Source organism: Tursiops truncatus, chromosome 3 (assembly GCF_011762595.2).
Source record: "Tursiops truncatus isolate mTurTru1 chromosome 3, mTurTru1.mat.Y, whole genome shotgun sequence".
Lineage (NCBI taxonomy): Eukaryota > Metazoa > Chordata > Mammalia > Artiodactyla > Delphinidae > Tursiops > Tursiops truncatus.
In genome coordinates this window covers 79,534,577-79,551,787 of record NC_047036.1, presented here as the reverse complement: position 1 = coordinate 79,551,787, position 17,211 = coordinate 79,534,577, and the positions used below count along the sequence as shown (strand labels likewise).

The following is a 17,211-nucleotide window of genomic DNA, read 5'->3' as shown; positions in this document are numbered from 1 at the left end:
ATAAAAATGGATTTTTAATTATAAATTTAAGATCAAAGTATACAATAAGAAAAAGTTTAGTGTAGGGAGTTCTGTAAGTCATGGGATTCATTATTCTGGTTTGGGAGAATATTGGCTCAAATACTCTTCAAAATGTAGTAAGTAAGGTAAAATAAAAGATTGATGGACTGTGGCTGAAGTGAGGTGGTAGTGAATTCTACATTCTATTCCATTAAAAAAAACTAATATTTATGTGAATAATTAATTTATGTGAAAACAATTCATTGAGGTTAAACTTAAAGCAATCTGAGATAGTCCTGAAATCAGGAAGTTTTCTCCATATATTATTATATTTTTGAAGCCTTTAAGTAGTAAATAACTGGAATATAATAACAATATATTTTACTCCTTTGTTGGTAAGGGAATATTTTCATTATAGTGATCATTACTGTAAGCCAAACAAAAATACTGAGAAGAGTAAAAGTAAAGATCAGAAATAAGGAAATGAGTAGGTTTTTTTGTATTTTAGTTGTGCTCACTGCAGTAATTTCTGAGACACACAGCCACATTATAAACATGTCAATTGTATAATGGCTCTTAAAATTGGAAAAAGGCACACAATGAAAAGGAAAAGCCATATTTGTTGTGGTAAATGTTTGTAATTTCACAGACTTATATAACAATTTATATTGTTTATAATAAGGACCTTTTGTGAACCAAAAACCATTAAATTATGTTTGGTGTATTTTATTTGAAAAGGCAAACATTTTAGAGATTACTTTTCATTAAACTGCCATAATTTTTTTTAGCCAACTGCTGCATTTATGTATGGAGTAAATTTCACAATGACATATATCAAGTCTTACTATATAAGTAATCAAATTAAGGAAGCTTTTAATAGGCATCACCAACCAATAAAAATTCTCTTTTACAAATTTATTTCATAGACTGTTTTAGAGGTTTTTATTTTTTTTCCTGCTTACAGGTTCATAAAAGGCTCTGATTTCAGGGGTATTTTAGATTCATGTAGTTACCTTAATTCCAACTTTCAGATAGTTAAGATGTATTAAGACAAATGATGCATAGAATAAAAAGTAGCAACCAATCTAAAATGAGCATGAGAAATTAGATGCTACCTGAAGTGCTTTGTATGGTTTCACTTTAGTTTAATGAATGGAATAGTTTTTCCAAAGGCAGGCAGAGATATTTCCAGTGATTTTTAAGCTCACTTATAAAGTTTTGTGATGAAACACTGAATTTGTATACAATTAAAAGTATGCTTTAAAGCAATTTTGTTTTATTTTTAATAAGATTTTATTTGGAAACATTTAATTAGCATTATTAATTTAACTAAAATTCCTAATTTCTCTTTTGTTAGATACTATAGTGATAGAGAGAAACACAGAAAACTGGATGATCACAGGAGTAGAGACCACAGGTCAAATTTGGAAGGAAGTTTAAAAGACAGAACTCATTCTGATCATCGTTCTCATTCAGATCATCGGTTGCATTCAGACCATCGGTCAAGTTCTGAATATACACACCATAAATCTTCCAGGGATTATAGGTATCACTCAGATTGGCAGTTGGACCATAGAGCTTCCAGCAGTGGCTCTAGATCACCACTAGATCAGAGGTCTCCTTATGGCTCCAGATCTCCATTTGAACACTCAATTGAACACAGAAGTACACCTGAGCATACCTGGAGTAGTCGGAAAACATAACAAAAACTGATAGTGTCTTTCTGGACTTTTCTTTTAGCCATATATCATAAACCAACACAGTAATTGCCTTACATGACTTGAAAGATATAAACAGATCTTCTATCAGTAGCAGTATTGTTACTTCTTTCCAGGATGCAAGGTCTATTATCCCAACAGAAGAGAAACTATTTTTATATTTAAGGATTATGCTGCACTGTACTACAAATATTGTAGTACTTTTTCTTTTCTTTTTTAAAGAAATGGAAAATGTTTACTATTACAGGGACCTCAACACTGCCCTTCCATATAGGCTGGATAAAACTGTTTTTAAGTCAGTGGTTTTAGACTGACATCCATTTAAATTATGTTTGTATATGAACTTTACTCTGACCTGTGATCTTGTTTCAGGAAGGAATGAAAGAGAGTTCTTTTCTTAATAAAGAAAACACACTCAAGGACTTTATTCACTTTCCAAAGCTACTTGTTTACATGTACACTGCGACCACCTTGCCGCTTTTCATCACAAGCTTGAATATTTAAATTCTGTACTTATATCTGTAAAATAGCCAGGAATTTCCTGTTTGTGATCTATTATTATGCCTTTTTACACACACAAACAATGGCTGTAAATTACTGTAAATGTATTAAATGAGCTTTCCTTACTTCCTTCCCCTTCTCAGGCTTTTTTTGACTGTTCCTTTCCCTACCAACTCAGGCCTTCTTATCATTTAAAAATATATATATCAGTGTAATAACACTTTTTAATGATTTGTCTTGATGGAATCATTGTTTAGAATGTAAAAAAATGGGGAAAGGGGCCACTTAATTCCATTAGTCCTTTTTATATTGACTATTTTATTAGATACATGTTATTTCTTTCCTTTCCCTTTTTTAGTCAATATTGTGTAACAGAATGGTGAGATGATAATGTAAAATCTAAACTGCATGCTCTGGAAACAGTTTTTTCAGATGCATTTGGTTTAAAAGGGTAGGTGTATGAACACTTTCAGAATCCAAATGGCCAAAAGTTATTGTAAATCCATTTGTTTTCCTTTTCATGTGGGCAATAATGTCAAATGTGCTATGCAGCCAGGTAACATTTTAGATAAACTTGATTGACTTTTAATAAAAACTGTTACAATGCACACTGATTGTATATAAAAACCTTATATATGACAAATTAAATTTAAGAAAAAGGATATGTGGGCTCCTGTAATTTTCTGCTGCATTCTTATTCCCTCAAGCACTTAACTTTTTTTTTTAAGTAGTAACATTTAGCTTATAGAAAAGGATATTTTGATAAGCAGTTGAATATTGTTAATGTGTAGCACTATAATTAAATCTATTTTGAAGAATATATGAATCTATGAAGTAAAATTTAGATCATAGAAATCTGTTGGACTCGATTTTCTGCAGATATTATTTTAGAATGCCTTATATTTATTTACAGATTTTTTTATTTTGTTATATTCAGTGGGAATTTTTTAATCATGTGGCGTACATTCTTGGATGTGTGCTGTGATCTAACAAATTTGAACCTTAACTGACAAATATAAGTGTATTGATATATTCCTATAATATTCTTAAATGTATCTATTGATTAGCTGTGGGAGTGATGTACAGAAATTTGTCCATAGATATATTTTTTAATGTTTTCCTTTTATCCAATTAGGTCTAAAATTTACACTACGTGTACAAAACAGAGCTTCTTTATCCCCCCCACCCCAGAGTTACCCTGAATGTCTTTTCCTGGTATGTCAGGTAACAAGAGAAATAACTCAAATTTTAAAACATCTGATTATAATTAAATATAAAAGTGATAAAACAGTTTAGTGCTGGTACACATTTTTTAAGCTTTTTCAGTTTTTTCCACTATTAGTATAAATGATTACTTTATTCTATAAGATCGCATTAATAAAAAATTATAATGCTTAATAAAATCATAATATTAACATAGCAAACAGATCAGGGTTGGCATTTTTAATTCATCACTTTGTAGCTGGGACATTTGCATTATATCCTATTGTGAAAATTTCATAAAACAGTATTACATTTTTGAGACAATGGAATGGGCTCTAACTTTCTTAATAATGCTACGTTTAGTTGAATATTTCAGTCAACTAATAGCTGAGTTGAATGAAAAATCTAAAACTGTATGTAACATTTATTAATTGATGAAAAATATGTTCATTATTTTTAAGAATCAGCAATTATGTAGAAAAGGAACAAGGCATAAATTTTTTAAGACACATGAAGAAGAACATTAGTACATAGATATAACAGGAAAAATTCTCTATAAAATATGCTTAATTTTTGTCTTTTTACATGCTCATTCTGATCTGCCATTTTTATCCATTTGTGTTTAATTTTTCGAGAATGAGAGATTATGCATAGTACTGTACCAATTAACCCTCCACCTTAATAATATACAATAAATGATTCTTACTAAAAGCAATGGCTTGTTTGCGTATAAAGAAAATATTCTTTGCTTAGGGTATGTTAGAAGATAATTTTCAGACTGGAAAGCTGTGGAAAATGAGGGTGAATGATTCATTCATTAACTTCACAGTGAGTGGGCTTAATAAAATTAGAACCTTAAAGTTGCGTAAAACATAGATTACATATGTAATTTCCCTTTTGTGATCTGTTTTTGAGGTTAAGTAACGAAAGTTTTGTGTAGATTATAGGCTGGTTTACACAGATTTCATTTCCTTGAAATTTATCAAGAGTATGCACAAAGGGTAAATGGCATAATTCTGTCTTTGCACCACATTACTGTTTCTGACTAGAAAATGATCATTGGACTATGGATAACTCTATGAGGGTTTTTAAGGTGGGGGAATTTGAAAAAGCAACTAATCATTAAAACATAGGATTTTTTTCCCTAGAATTTCCCAGCTTCATCTGAAAGTTAAATGTAAACTGCTTAATGGGGCTTAACTGTTAAAATTTTGAGTAGTTCACTACTTAGCAAATAATGCAAAAAAAAATTTTTAAATGTTTCTGAATTGATACATTCAAGCATATTAACATAGATACCTCTATCAAACAAGATTATTTACATTCAAGACTCAATTCAAAAATACAAACAAAACCTATTACATATTATTGCAGCACTTTATGCAAGATTGATGGATGGAATATGTTTAAAAGGAAGCAACTAGGCAATAGTGCCACAACAAAAATATCGAGACAGTGTCAAAACTTCTGCGTTAAATTCTTAAGGCATTTACTTTAGACATTTAAAAGAAAATAATTCAACTGAAATTACATTTTCTCCTGGAAATGACTATATATTTATAGTGATTTTGCAGAATGCTTTACGCTAATTTTGTTTCTTTTTTCTTTTTTTTAGCACCTACCTAATAGGTAGATTTTATTACAGAAAATCTTTGGATTCTTTATAAAGAAAGACCTACATTTAGGAAATAGTACCTATGTTAAATAATGAAAGATGAGATTACTTGGTAAAGTAGAATTTAAAAAATACTTTTCAGATTTTTTTCAAGTATCTATACAAGTTCTCCAGTGGGGCTTCATGTGCCAGATTTTCTATTGTAAAAGGCCATTAGCCATCTTGTCCTTCAGTTAAAAAAAAACCCAGAAAACCCAACCTTTACTTGAAATGGGATTGGTAGTTCAAACTCCCAAATGAAGGAGATGCCTAATTTAATTCCAAATTCTATTCTACATTTGCGTTTTGATCTAAATATTAAATTGAAGAGGTATAAACAGTTTCAAGAAGCTCCCTAGCTTATAATGATTCTATTAAATGAGCTAAGGATAATCGATTGTATTGATGACATACATACTTCACATGCAGAAATGTGGGTTGCATTGTAATTTCATTATTGTAGGCTGCCATTAGGTTTCCAGTCTATAGAATGAGCTATGGAATTGAATTGGCACTTATTGCTTTATTCTCTTTTTACTTTCAAAACCTTTGCTTTGTCTCTGGTGTTGTGCAGTTTCACTGTGCTAAGTCTAGGTGTGGTTTTATTATTTATTTGCTCACGTCTTGCCTCTTGCCCAGTTCTTTTTACTTTTTGGAATTCCTATGGTATTGCTAGCGTACGACCTTTGAATTTCTTTTCTCTGTCTCAACAGCTTTACTGTTTTTCCTTCTCCTTCCATTTCTGTGCTGAGTATCTTCAGCTTCAACCACTCCCCATGAAGTCATCTCCACTTAGATATCTAATAGATACCTAATTTTAAAATAATAAAACTTGGGCTTCCCTGGTGGCGCAGTGGTTGAGAGTCCGCCTGCCGATGCAGGGGACACAGGTTCATGCCCCGGTCCGGGAAGATCCCACATGCCGCGGAGCGGCTGGGCCTGTGAGCCATGACTGCTGAGCCTGCGCGTCTGGAGCCTGTGCTCTGCAACGGGAGAGGCCACAACAGTGAGAGGCCCTCATACTGTAAAAAAAAATTTTTTTTAAATAAAACTTGATTCAACTCTTCTCCATCACTGACAGTTAAAAAAAAAAAAAAGAAAAAAACCAACTTCCAAATGTTCCATAATTTTTGATAAATGGACCGGCATTCACAGCTCAGTAATCTTTGACACTTTCCCCCTAGCTATTTGTTTGTTTTGCCTCACTCACGTTACTTCCATTGTTTTTAGAATACACCCGAGAATACTCCTGGGTCTTTGGATTGTTGTTTCCTCTATTAAGAATATTTTTATCCCTGATTTGCAGAAAACTTGTTCCTCACCTAATTCAGATCTCAGCTCAAATGTCATCTCAGGTCTCCAAATTAGTATTCTGCTCTTATTTTTACATTCCTTATCTTGCTTTCTCTTCTAATGCTTAACCATTACTTGACTTTATTATTATTATTTTCATTTGTCATTGTCTCTTCACTAGAATGTAGTTCCAGTAGGGCAGGGCCTTTATTTTGTTCATTGATGTATCCCCAGCACCTAAAACAGTGCCTCACATATCTGTTTTTTTCATTATTTTGATGTCTCCCAGAAATGCTATGTTCCATAAATGGCTAGTATTACCAAACTTTTCTTTCTTGTCATTGTTACGTGATCTGTTAGTATTATTGGAAACTTTTGTATGCCTTATCAGCATCTCTATTACTAGAGTCTGTTTACTATCTTCCAGTTTTTAAACCTGACAAATCACCTGAGACACTTGAGAAATAGAGAAACAACTAAGTGTCATTTCCATAAATTAAACTTGGCAGAGAAGGGCCCAAGTAATATTTTTAGGGATTTTAATATTTATTGACTTGAATAATAGAGGTTAACTCCACTGTTATAAATAATATGCATGTGCTTACATATAAATGAAAAATTGGTTTCTGTTATTTATGGCTACTTAAGAAATTTAATGATACTTTGTGAAAAGATATTCAGAGATGTGGTATGTAGTAGGAAAATATAAAACATTTTGATTTGTCTATTTTATCTTTTGAGAGGAAATATGTTTTTAGATGGCATGCCACTATCTTTTCCTCCTCACAAGTAAAGAACACGACTTGTAAAGACACTATAATGCAAGAGAAATAGGTTGCATTTGCAATATTTCTCAAGTGAAATAGCAAAAATCCCCTCCTTTTTATTACTGAGTAGCATTTCTCGTATTGGATGTACTACAGTTTGTTTCTAACCATTCACCAACTGGGTTTCCAGTCTTTGAGTTATGAATAAAGATGCTACAAACATTTCATGTAAGGGTCTCTGGATAGACATATTCTCATTTTTCTCTGGTAAATACCTTGGAGTGGGATTGCTGGGTGGTATGGTAAATCATGTTTTACTTTATAAAAAACTGCCAAACCATTTTCCAAAGTGGATGTACCATTTTATGTTCCCACCAGATATAGATGAGAGTTCTTATAACTCTACTCATGTGAGCATTTAGCATTTTAGCCATTCTGATAAGCGTGCAGTGGTAACTTAATTTGCGTTTCCCTAGTGACCAGTGATAACATCTTTTAGTGTATTTATTTGCCATCCTTATCTCTTTGGTAAAGTATCTGTTCACATTTTTTCCAACTTTATAAAACAGGATTGTTGATACAAGTCATCTATCAGATAAGCTGCAAAGATTTTCTCCTACTCTATGGCTTGTGTTTTCATTTTCTTAACAGTCTTTTGAAATGCAGAATTTAAAAATTTTTGATAAAGTCCAGTTTATCCATTTTTTTCTCTTACGATTCATTCTTTGTGTGTAGAAATCTTTGCCTAACGTGAGGTCACAAAGATTTTTTTCTCCTATGATTTCTTCTAGAAGGATTATACTTTTAGGAACTGCTTTTAAGTCTGTGATTCATTTCAAGTTGATTTTTGTATGTAGTATGAGATATGGATCAAAACTGCATGTTGGAGTGGGGTTTTCATATTTTGTTTTTGGAATATGTATATCCCATTTTTCCAGCACCATTTATTGAAAAGACTGTCCTCTTCCACTGAATTTTTATTTCACCTTGTTGAAAATCAGATGTCCATATACGTTTGGGTCTGTTTCTGGGCTCCCTATTCTGGCCTATTTATATTTCTGCCCTTATGCTAACACCACACTATCTTGATTACTGTACTTTATAGTAAATCATGAAATCAAGTGGTATGATTTCTAAATTTTGTTCCTTTTCAAGATTGTTTTGGCATTCTAAATTCCTTTGCTTTTTCACATATATTTTAGGATTAACTTCTCAATTTCTACCAAAAAGCCTGCTGGGATCTTTATTGAGATTATATTAAATCTATAATCAATTTGGAGAATATTGACAATTTAACAATATTGAGACTTCTGACTTATGAACCCAGTATATATGCCCATTGTTAGGTCTTTAATTTCATCACATGCTGTGGTTTTCCAGTGTACAAATGTTACACATATATTGTTAAATTTACCCCTTAGTAGTTCATATTTTTCTACTATTATGTTTTTTTAAATTTCAATTTTTAGGTGTTCATTGTTTTTTGGATTTGACCTTTATTTTGTGACCTTGCTATACTCACTAATTAGTTCTAATTCCAGATTCTTTGAGATTTTCTACGTAGAAAAACACATCTTCTGTGAAAAGACAAAAATTGTATCTTCACAATCTTGATGCCTTTTCTTCTTCCCTTAATGTCCTTTCAATGACCTCTAGTATAATGTTGGTAAAAATGGGCATCTTTACCTTATTCCCATCTGGGTTGGAAAAGGTAAGAATTCAGTCTTTCACCGCTGAGTATGGTATGAGCCATAGGTTTTTTTGTATATGACCTTTGTCATGTTAAGGAAGTTCCCTTCTAATCTTAGTTTTTGGAGTATTAAAAGAAAAATATTTGTTTTTTATTCTTAAAATAACCTTATGTACTTTTTCATGGGATATGTGCACCTGTTGTACAACTTCTCAGATCATGGAATCAGATTGGAGACAGCCACCCTTATCACCTGTTTCATACTGATTTTCTCCCAGTACTTGTTTATCAAAGAAACCATCAAAAAACAGCTTTGCAATGTAATGGGATATAATGATGAAACTGAACCATCTCAAGCTGGTAGTTAATGTTGTTTTGGGCCAATAGATATTTGTCACTGTGTTTCCCTTGAAAATTTAAAATTTCCTGAAGCGTCCCTGTGTTTTTGCTGCATTTGCAAACCACAGCAGTAGCCCACACACAGTCTTTAAGAATTCATTCAAACTGAACTGATTTCTTCCTACCTGCTTTATAAAACACTCTCTTCCTGTCATAATATGTCAAATATAGTATACAGTTAATGTATATTAGCTCCTCTTGGAGAGTCTTGCCATTCTTTATGATTCGGCTCACTTGGTTGCCTGGTGACCTCTGCTCTCTAATGGGTTCAAGAAAAACTTGTTTTTTTTTTTTTTTAGATTAACCATCTTTTTTCTTGTTAGAACAGGAGGAATGTTCTCTTGGAGCTATTTACATCCTGAGAAGAGAAACTCTCAAATGAGAGGTTTTTTTAAGTCAACTTTACTGGGGTGTAATATATGTACAATAAGTTGCTCTGTAAGTGCACAGTTCTGTAAGTGCTCTGTTGCTCTGTAAGTGCACAGTTCGGTGAGGTTTGAGAAATATATAACATACTCATGACATAGAATATTTTCGTCACTCCAAAAGTTTTCATTGCCCCTTTCCAGTCAATCTCCATACTTAAACGGTAGCCCAGGAAACTACTTACTGGTCTGCTTTAAAATACTACATATTAGATTTGTCTAACAAGTTTAATACGTAAATTAATAAAAATCATACAGTGTATGCACTTTGTCTTTTCCTCCACATAGTGTTTTTGAGATTAGTTCATGTTGTTGCATATATCCGTGGTTCGTTCCTTTTTATGACTTTGTAAAATTCCATTGTATGGATATACTGCTCACCTCACAAATGGGTTTCCAGTGTTTAGCTAATATGAATAAAACTTCTTTGAACATTCCTTTACAAGTTGTTTTTTGCATGTTTTTATTTCTTGGGTAAATACCTTGGAAAAGAGTTGGTAAGTCATATGGTAAGTACTTTATTAGCTTTTAGAGAAACTACCAAACTGTTACATAAAACAGCTGTGTCACTTTGCAATGTATGAAAGTTCCAGTTGTTCTGCATCCTTGTCAGCATGAGCTACTGTCAAGTTTTTTTAAGCTATTGTAATAGTTGTGTAATGCAGTCATATTATGGTTTTAATTTGCATTTTATTGATAACTGATGATATTGATCTCTTTTCATGTGCTTTTTGGCCATTTGTATGTCTTATGTAAAGTACCTGCCAAATCTTTTGCCTATTTTGTTGTTTGTTTTCTTGCTAGTGAACTGTAAGCTTTTTTATCTGTTGTAGTTTTAAAGACATTTTATTTTTTAGAGCAGTGTTAACAAAATGGAGCAGAAGCTATAGAGATTTCCCATATACCTTCTGCTCCCACACATGTATAGTGTCTCCCATTATCAACATCCTCCATAAGCACTTTTAATATATATTATGAACACCAGTTCTTTATCAGATATGTATATTGTAAATATTTCCTCCAAATCTATGGTCTGCCTTTTTTTTCCCTAACAGTAATTTGCAAAGAAGTTTTAAATCTTTACGAAGTCCATTTTCTAATTTTTTTCCTTAATATTTTATACATTTTGTATCCCATGTAAGAAATCTTTGTCTAACCTAAAATCTCAAAGCTTTTTTTTTTCTAGAAGAGTTTTCGCTGTTCTATTAGATCATTGTTTCAGTTCAAGTTAATTTTTTCTGTGCAATGTGAAGAGTTGAGATTCATTTTTTTCCCTCCATATGGATGTCCAGTTTCTGTAGCATCATTTATTGAAAAGAGTAACCTTTCCTCATTGAATTTTTTGACTCCTTTATAAAAAAAAAAAACAAATTGACCACATGTGTGTCTATTTCTGGACATTCTCTTCTTTTCTATTATCTATATCTAATATCCCTGGGCCAAAATAAAATGATCTTGATTACTGTAGCTTTATAAATAATTCTTGAAGTCAGGTACTAAGAGTAGTACTCCAACTTTGTACATTTTCCAAATTGTTTTGGCTACTCTAGGTCCTTTGTATTTCTTTATACATTTAGTCAGCTTGTAAATTTCTACCAAAAAAATCTTCTTAGGATTTTATTGAAATTGTGTTGAATCTACAGATAAATTTGGAGAGACTTGGCATCTTAATAAAACACTGAATCTTCTAGTTTACAAACATGCTTTATCTCTCCAATTATTTATGTATTTAATTTCTGTCAGCAGTGTTTTTTCAGTTGTCAGTGAATTGGATTTACACTTACTTTGTTAAAGTTATCTCTACAAATTTAGTATTTTTTTTAGATGACTTTTGATAGTTTTTTTTTTTTTTTTGGCTGCGTCAGATCTTACTTGCAGCACGCGGTATCTTCGTTGAGGTGTGCAGGCTTCTCTCTAGTTGTGGCGTGTGGGTTTTCTCTTCTCTAGTTGTGGCGCACAGGCTCCAGGGCACGTGGGCTCTGTAGTTTGCGGCATGCGGGCTCTAGTTGAGGTGCGCCTGAGCTCAGTAGTTGCCGTGCGCGGGCGTAGTTGCCCCGCAGCATGTGGGTTCTTAGTTCCCTGACCAGGGATGGAACCCACATCCCCTGCATTGTAAGGCGGATTCTTTACCATTGGACCAGCAGGGAAGTCCCAAATTTAGTATTTTGGATGCTATTGTAAGTACTTTATTTCAATTACCAATTTTTTGATTCTAGTGTATAGTTATACTGTTGATTTTTGTGTTGACCTTGCATCCTGCCAATGTGCTAAACTATTAATTCCAGTAGATTGCAAGGGAGGGGGAGGATAATTTCCTTAGGTCTTTCTATGTACATGATCCTGTTTGCAAATAAAAAGAGCTTTAATTCCTTCATTCCTAACTGTATACTTTTTTCCTTTCCTTACCACCAGTACAGTGTTGATATGGGAGAGGGGTTGGGAGTGGACATCCTTGGCTTATCCCTTATCTCAGCATTTGTCTTGCTCTGTTAAGTATGATCATAGCTGTAAGTTTTTCATAGATGCCTTTTATCAGGCTTAGTAAGTTAACCTCTTCTTGGTTTGTGGAGACATTTTATCATAAATGTCTGTTGAGATGTGTTCTTTGTTCTTTCTTATTAATATGAAGTACATTGGTTTTTAAATGTCAGACCAACCTGGCATTCCTCAGATAAGCCTTATTTTATCAAGGTGTATTTCCCTTCTCCATATACTGTTGGATTCAACTTGCTAATATTTTGTTTAAAATTTTACATCTATATTCATGGTGCTATTTGTCAGTAGTTTTGTTGTATTATTTTATAACTTTTTTTTTCTAGTTTGAGTAGGATAACGCTGATCTTGTAGGTTGAGGTGACAAGTATATTCCTTTCCTCTCTTTTTTTTTTTTTGAGCTATTAATGTTTATTTGGTATCAAAAATAAAGGGCAAAAATTGTGAAAATAAGACATAGTGAAAATGACAAAGTTCAGACTCCCAGAAAAAAAGTATCTTTTCCCATGGTAGAAAATCTGGAAAATGTGGAAAATACAAAGAAGAGTAAAAAAAATTCCAGCACTGTCCCCACTGTCTGTAGGTAACCACTGTTAATTTTTTTTTTTTTGCAGTACGCGGGCCTCTCACTGTTGTGGCCTCTCCCGTTGCGGAGCACAGGCTCCGGACGCGCAGGCCCAGCGGCCATGGCTCACGGGCCCAGCAGCTCCGCGGCATGTAGGATCCCCTCGGACCAGGGCACGGACCCGCGTCCCCTGAATCGGCAGGCGGACTCTCAACCACTGCACCACCAGGGAAGCCCACACTGTTAATATTTTTTAAAATATTTTAAATATAATGTTTAAAATATTGTGGTCACACATGTATGTGTATTTATATGTTTGATGTGTGTATGTGTATTAATTTATAGCCTGCTTTTCACTTAATAATGTGATATTACAATGTGATATAACAGCAATATGATATAAAATGGGTTTTATATATTTTTTAATAACTGCATAACACAAATTTGTTTAACCAATCCCCACTGTTGGGCATATAGACTCTATTTTTCCTTATTATAAATAAAACTTTAAGAAATATACCTGGCACATCACTATTTCCTTACTATAACTTTTTAGAAGTGGAATTTGTGGGTCTTAAGATTTGGGGCAAATATTTCCAAATTGCCTTTCTGAGAGATCATTTTCCAATCCCACCAGCAGATCCCTGTTTCCTTTTTTGATGACTGAAAATAGTGGAGGTGAAAATTTTTAAAAATATGTTGGCTAATTTTTTAATTGTCCATTTTGATTTTGAATATTTTGTCATTTTCTTACAGGTTTATAAAGGATCTTACATATTAGGGGTATTAACCATTTGTCATTTTGTTTATGGTGTTGTGTAATTTTTAGTTTTTTCAAAATTGAATTATAGTTGCTGTACAATATTGTATAAGTTACAGGTGTACAATATAGTGATTTAAAATTTTAAAGGTTATACACCGTTTATAGTTAATATGGGTTATATTCCTTGTGTTATACAATGTATCCTTGTAGCTTATTTCACATCTAATAGTTTGTACCTCTTAATCCTTTACCCCTGTATTGCCCCTCCCTCTTCCCACTGGTAACCACTAGTTTGTTCCCTGTATCTGTGAATCTGCTTCTTTTTTGTTTTATTCACTAGTTTGTTGTATTTTTTAGATTCCACATATAAGTGATATCATACAGTATTTGTCTTCCTCTGACTTATTTCACTTAGCATAATGCACCCCAAGTCCAACCATATATATACACCACAACCTCTTTATCCATTCATCTGTTGATGGACACTTAGGTTGCATCTATATCTTGGCAATTACAGTTTACAAATATTGTCGCTATGAGCATTGGGGTATACATATCTTTTCAAATTAATGTCTTTGTTTTTTTTCAGATCTATACCCAGGAGTGGAATTGCTGGGTTATATAGTAGTTCTATCTTTAGTTTTTTGAGAAATCTTCATACTGTTTTCCACAGTGGCTGCACCAATTTACATTCCCATCTATAGTGTACAAGGGTTCCCTTTTCTCCACGTTCTCACCAACATTTGCTGTTTGTGTTCTTTTTGATGATAGCCATTCTGACAGATGTGAGGTGGTATCTCAGTGTGATTTTGATTTGCATTTCCCTGATGATTGGCAACGTTGAGCAACTTTTCATGTGCCTGTTGGCCATCTGCATTTCCTCTTTAGAAAAATGTCTATTCAATTCTTCTGCCCAATTTTTAATTGGGTTGTTTGTTTTTTTGATGTCGAGTTGTATGAGCTGTTGATATATGCTGGATATTAATCCCTTACCAGTCATATCATTTGCAAATATTTTCTCCCATTCAGTAGGTTGTATTTTCATTTTGTTGATGGTTTCTTTTGCTGTGCCTTTTCTCTGTTTTCTAAAACAGTTTGTGTAGGCATATTATTTCTTCTTTAAATGTTTGATAGAACTTTACCAGTGAAGCCATATGGACTGGTTTTAGTAGATATAGGACTATTCAGATTTTCTGCTTTTTCAGTTTTGACAATTTGTGTCTTTCAAGGAATTTGTACATTTTCTCTAAGTTGTAAATTTTTTGGCCTATAGTTATTATCTTTTAAATGTCTGTAGGATCTGCAGTAATGTTTTCCTTTTCTTTTGTTCCTGATATTAATCAGGAACATTGTAGCTTCTTTTCTTCTTCAGTCTAGCTAGAGGTTTACCATTTTTGTTGCTCTTTAAAAAACAAAAATCAGCTTTTGGTTTTATTGATTTATTTTATTGCTTCTGTCTTTAAAAAAATAGATTTTGTTTTATAGAGCCATTTTAGTTTCACAGCAAAACTGATTGGAGGGTATAGAGATTTCCCATATACTCCCTACCCCTACATATGCAGTCTCCCCTACTACCAAAATCCCTCACCAGAGTGGTAAATTTGTTATACTCAATGAACTTATATTGACACATCTGTTATCACCCAAGGTCCATAGTTCACATTAGGGTTCACTCTTGGTTGTTTACATTCTATGGGTTTTGACAAATGTATAATAAAATGTATCCACCATTATAATATACAGAATAGTTTCACTGCCCTAAAAATACCCTATGCTCTGCCTACTCATCCCTTCCTCCCCGCAGCCCCTGGCAACCACAGATCCTTTTACTCTCTCCTTAATTTCGCCATCTCTAGAGTATTATACAGGTGGAATCTTATGGATGTAGACTTTTCACATTGGCTTCTTTCACTTTGTAATATACATTTAAGTTTCCTCCATCTTTTCATGACTTGATAATTTTTTGTTTGTTTGTTTGTTTTTAGTACTGAAGTATAATCCATTTTCTAGATGTAACAGTTTACTTATCCCTTGATAGATCGAAGGACATCTTGATTGCTTCCAAGTTTGGGCAATTATGAATGAAGCATTCATTCACATAAACATTCATGTGCAGGTTTTGGTGTGGACCTAAGTTTCAACTCATTTGAGTAAATACCAAAGAGATTGTATAGGAAGAGTATGTTTAGCTTTGTAAGAAACTACCAGACGGTCTTCCAAAGTGGCTACCATTTTGTATTCTCAGCAGCAATGAATGAGAGTTCCTGCTGCTTTACATCCTTTCCAGCATTTGGCGGTGTCAGTGTTTTGGATTTTGGTCACGCTAATAAGTGTGTAGTAATATCTCATCATTATTTTTATTTGCAATTCCTTAATGATACATGATGATGAACGTCTTTCCATATGTTATTTTTTTAATTCTCATTTTTGTTTTGCATTTCTCTGGATTAGCAGTGAATTTGAGCATCCTCTTAACATACCTTCATATATCTCATATTCATTTATGTTTCTTCTGTGAATTGCCTGATCATATATTTTAACCATTTTTCTATTGCTTTTCTTTTCTCTTGTTGATTCTTAATTCCTTTGGGATGCCAGAAAATTAGTCCCTTATTGGTTTAAAATATTGTAAATATCACCTCCCAATTTATTATCATTAACTTTTTCATGGTATTTTTTATTGAATAAAAATTCTTAATGATAATCAAGTCCATTATCTTTTCCTTGCCTTATGGTTTATACTTTTGGTACAAAAGTCCTTTATCTGCACATTGGTCACAAAATGTTTTCCTCCATTATCGTCTATTCACTTTTTATAGTTTTAGATTTCACATTTAAGTTTTAATTCATTTAGAAGCTACTTTGTTCATAGTTTTAGGTGAGAATATAGGTTTACTTTTCTCCATTATTGTGAACCAGTTCCTCTAACATTATTAGGTAACAGTCCTTCCTATTCCCATTGATCCGTGGTGTAAACTTTGCGATATACCAAGTTCCTACATATACATGGCATGAGTCTAAGTTTGTGCTTCCTATTTTTTTTGCATCATCCACTTGTCTGACCACTTTATTATTATATCACAGAAGTGTTATTATGTAGTAGGGCAAATCTACCCTCTTTGCTGTTCTCAAAGCGGATGTGGTCACATGTATCTTTAAGCAATATATATTTTCTTTGCATATTGTCTGTTTATTTGGGACTAAATGTTTCTAATTAATTTGTACAAATAAAAATGTGTAAGGAAAGATGTGTGATACAATTGATGCAAAATTCCTCTGGCTGGATTTATGTTTTTTGGTCTATGCAAATAAAACAATAGTTAATACCTCTTTTAATGATATGCTTACACTATATTTATGCCAGTGTGAGAGGAGTTAGTAGAAGTATTTTTATGTTTTAAATTGTTTTATTCTATACTCCCTAAATATTTTGGAATGAAATATATGGATACATCTAAAGGTTTTTATTTATATAGAATCAGAGTCAGAGATTAATCTTAGAATTTGCTTCATGTGTTTCAATTAATAAATAAGAGAGACGCAAAGAGGTCAACTGACCTGCCCAAGTGGATACAGGCTAATTAATTGTGAAATCAGTAGTAAACACATACTTCTTGACTTTGCCTTTTATATAGTTCTGAACATATCTATGATTTATTTGCCACTGAGACTTTAGTTTGACTATAACATAGAAAAACATGTTTGGCAAAATAGGTTTTTCAGATATTAAATAATATCTT

The 17,211-nt window shown here is 32.8% G+C and overlaps 1 protein-coding gene across 9 annotated transcripts in view; it reads left to right on the top strand.

Annotated features, from left to right (window-relative positions):
- The window catches only part of CHD1 (chromodomain helicase DNA binding protein 1), an 88,630-nt gene extending 71,823 nt beyond the window's left edge, over window positions 1-16,807 (top strand). For 7 of the 9 annotated variants that reach the window (XM_019929654.3, XM_019929652.3, XM_033853054.2 and 4 more), the window contains one exon: window positions 1,358-10,087. In XM_019929654.3, coding sequence (XP_019785213.1) covers window positions 1,358-1,703 — 346 coding nt within the window. In that variant the 3' untranslated portion in view covers window positions 1,704-10,087. Of the gene's footprint in view, window positions 1-1,357; window positions 10,088-12,757 lie in introns of those variants that run through there. The other 2 variants (XM_073802342.1, XM_073802343.1) reach the window with 2 other exon arrangements.
- Window positions 16,808-17,211: the final 404 nt, after the last annotated feature.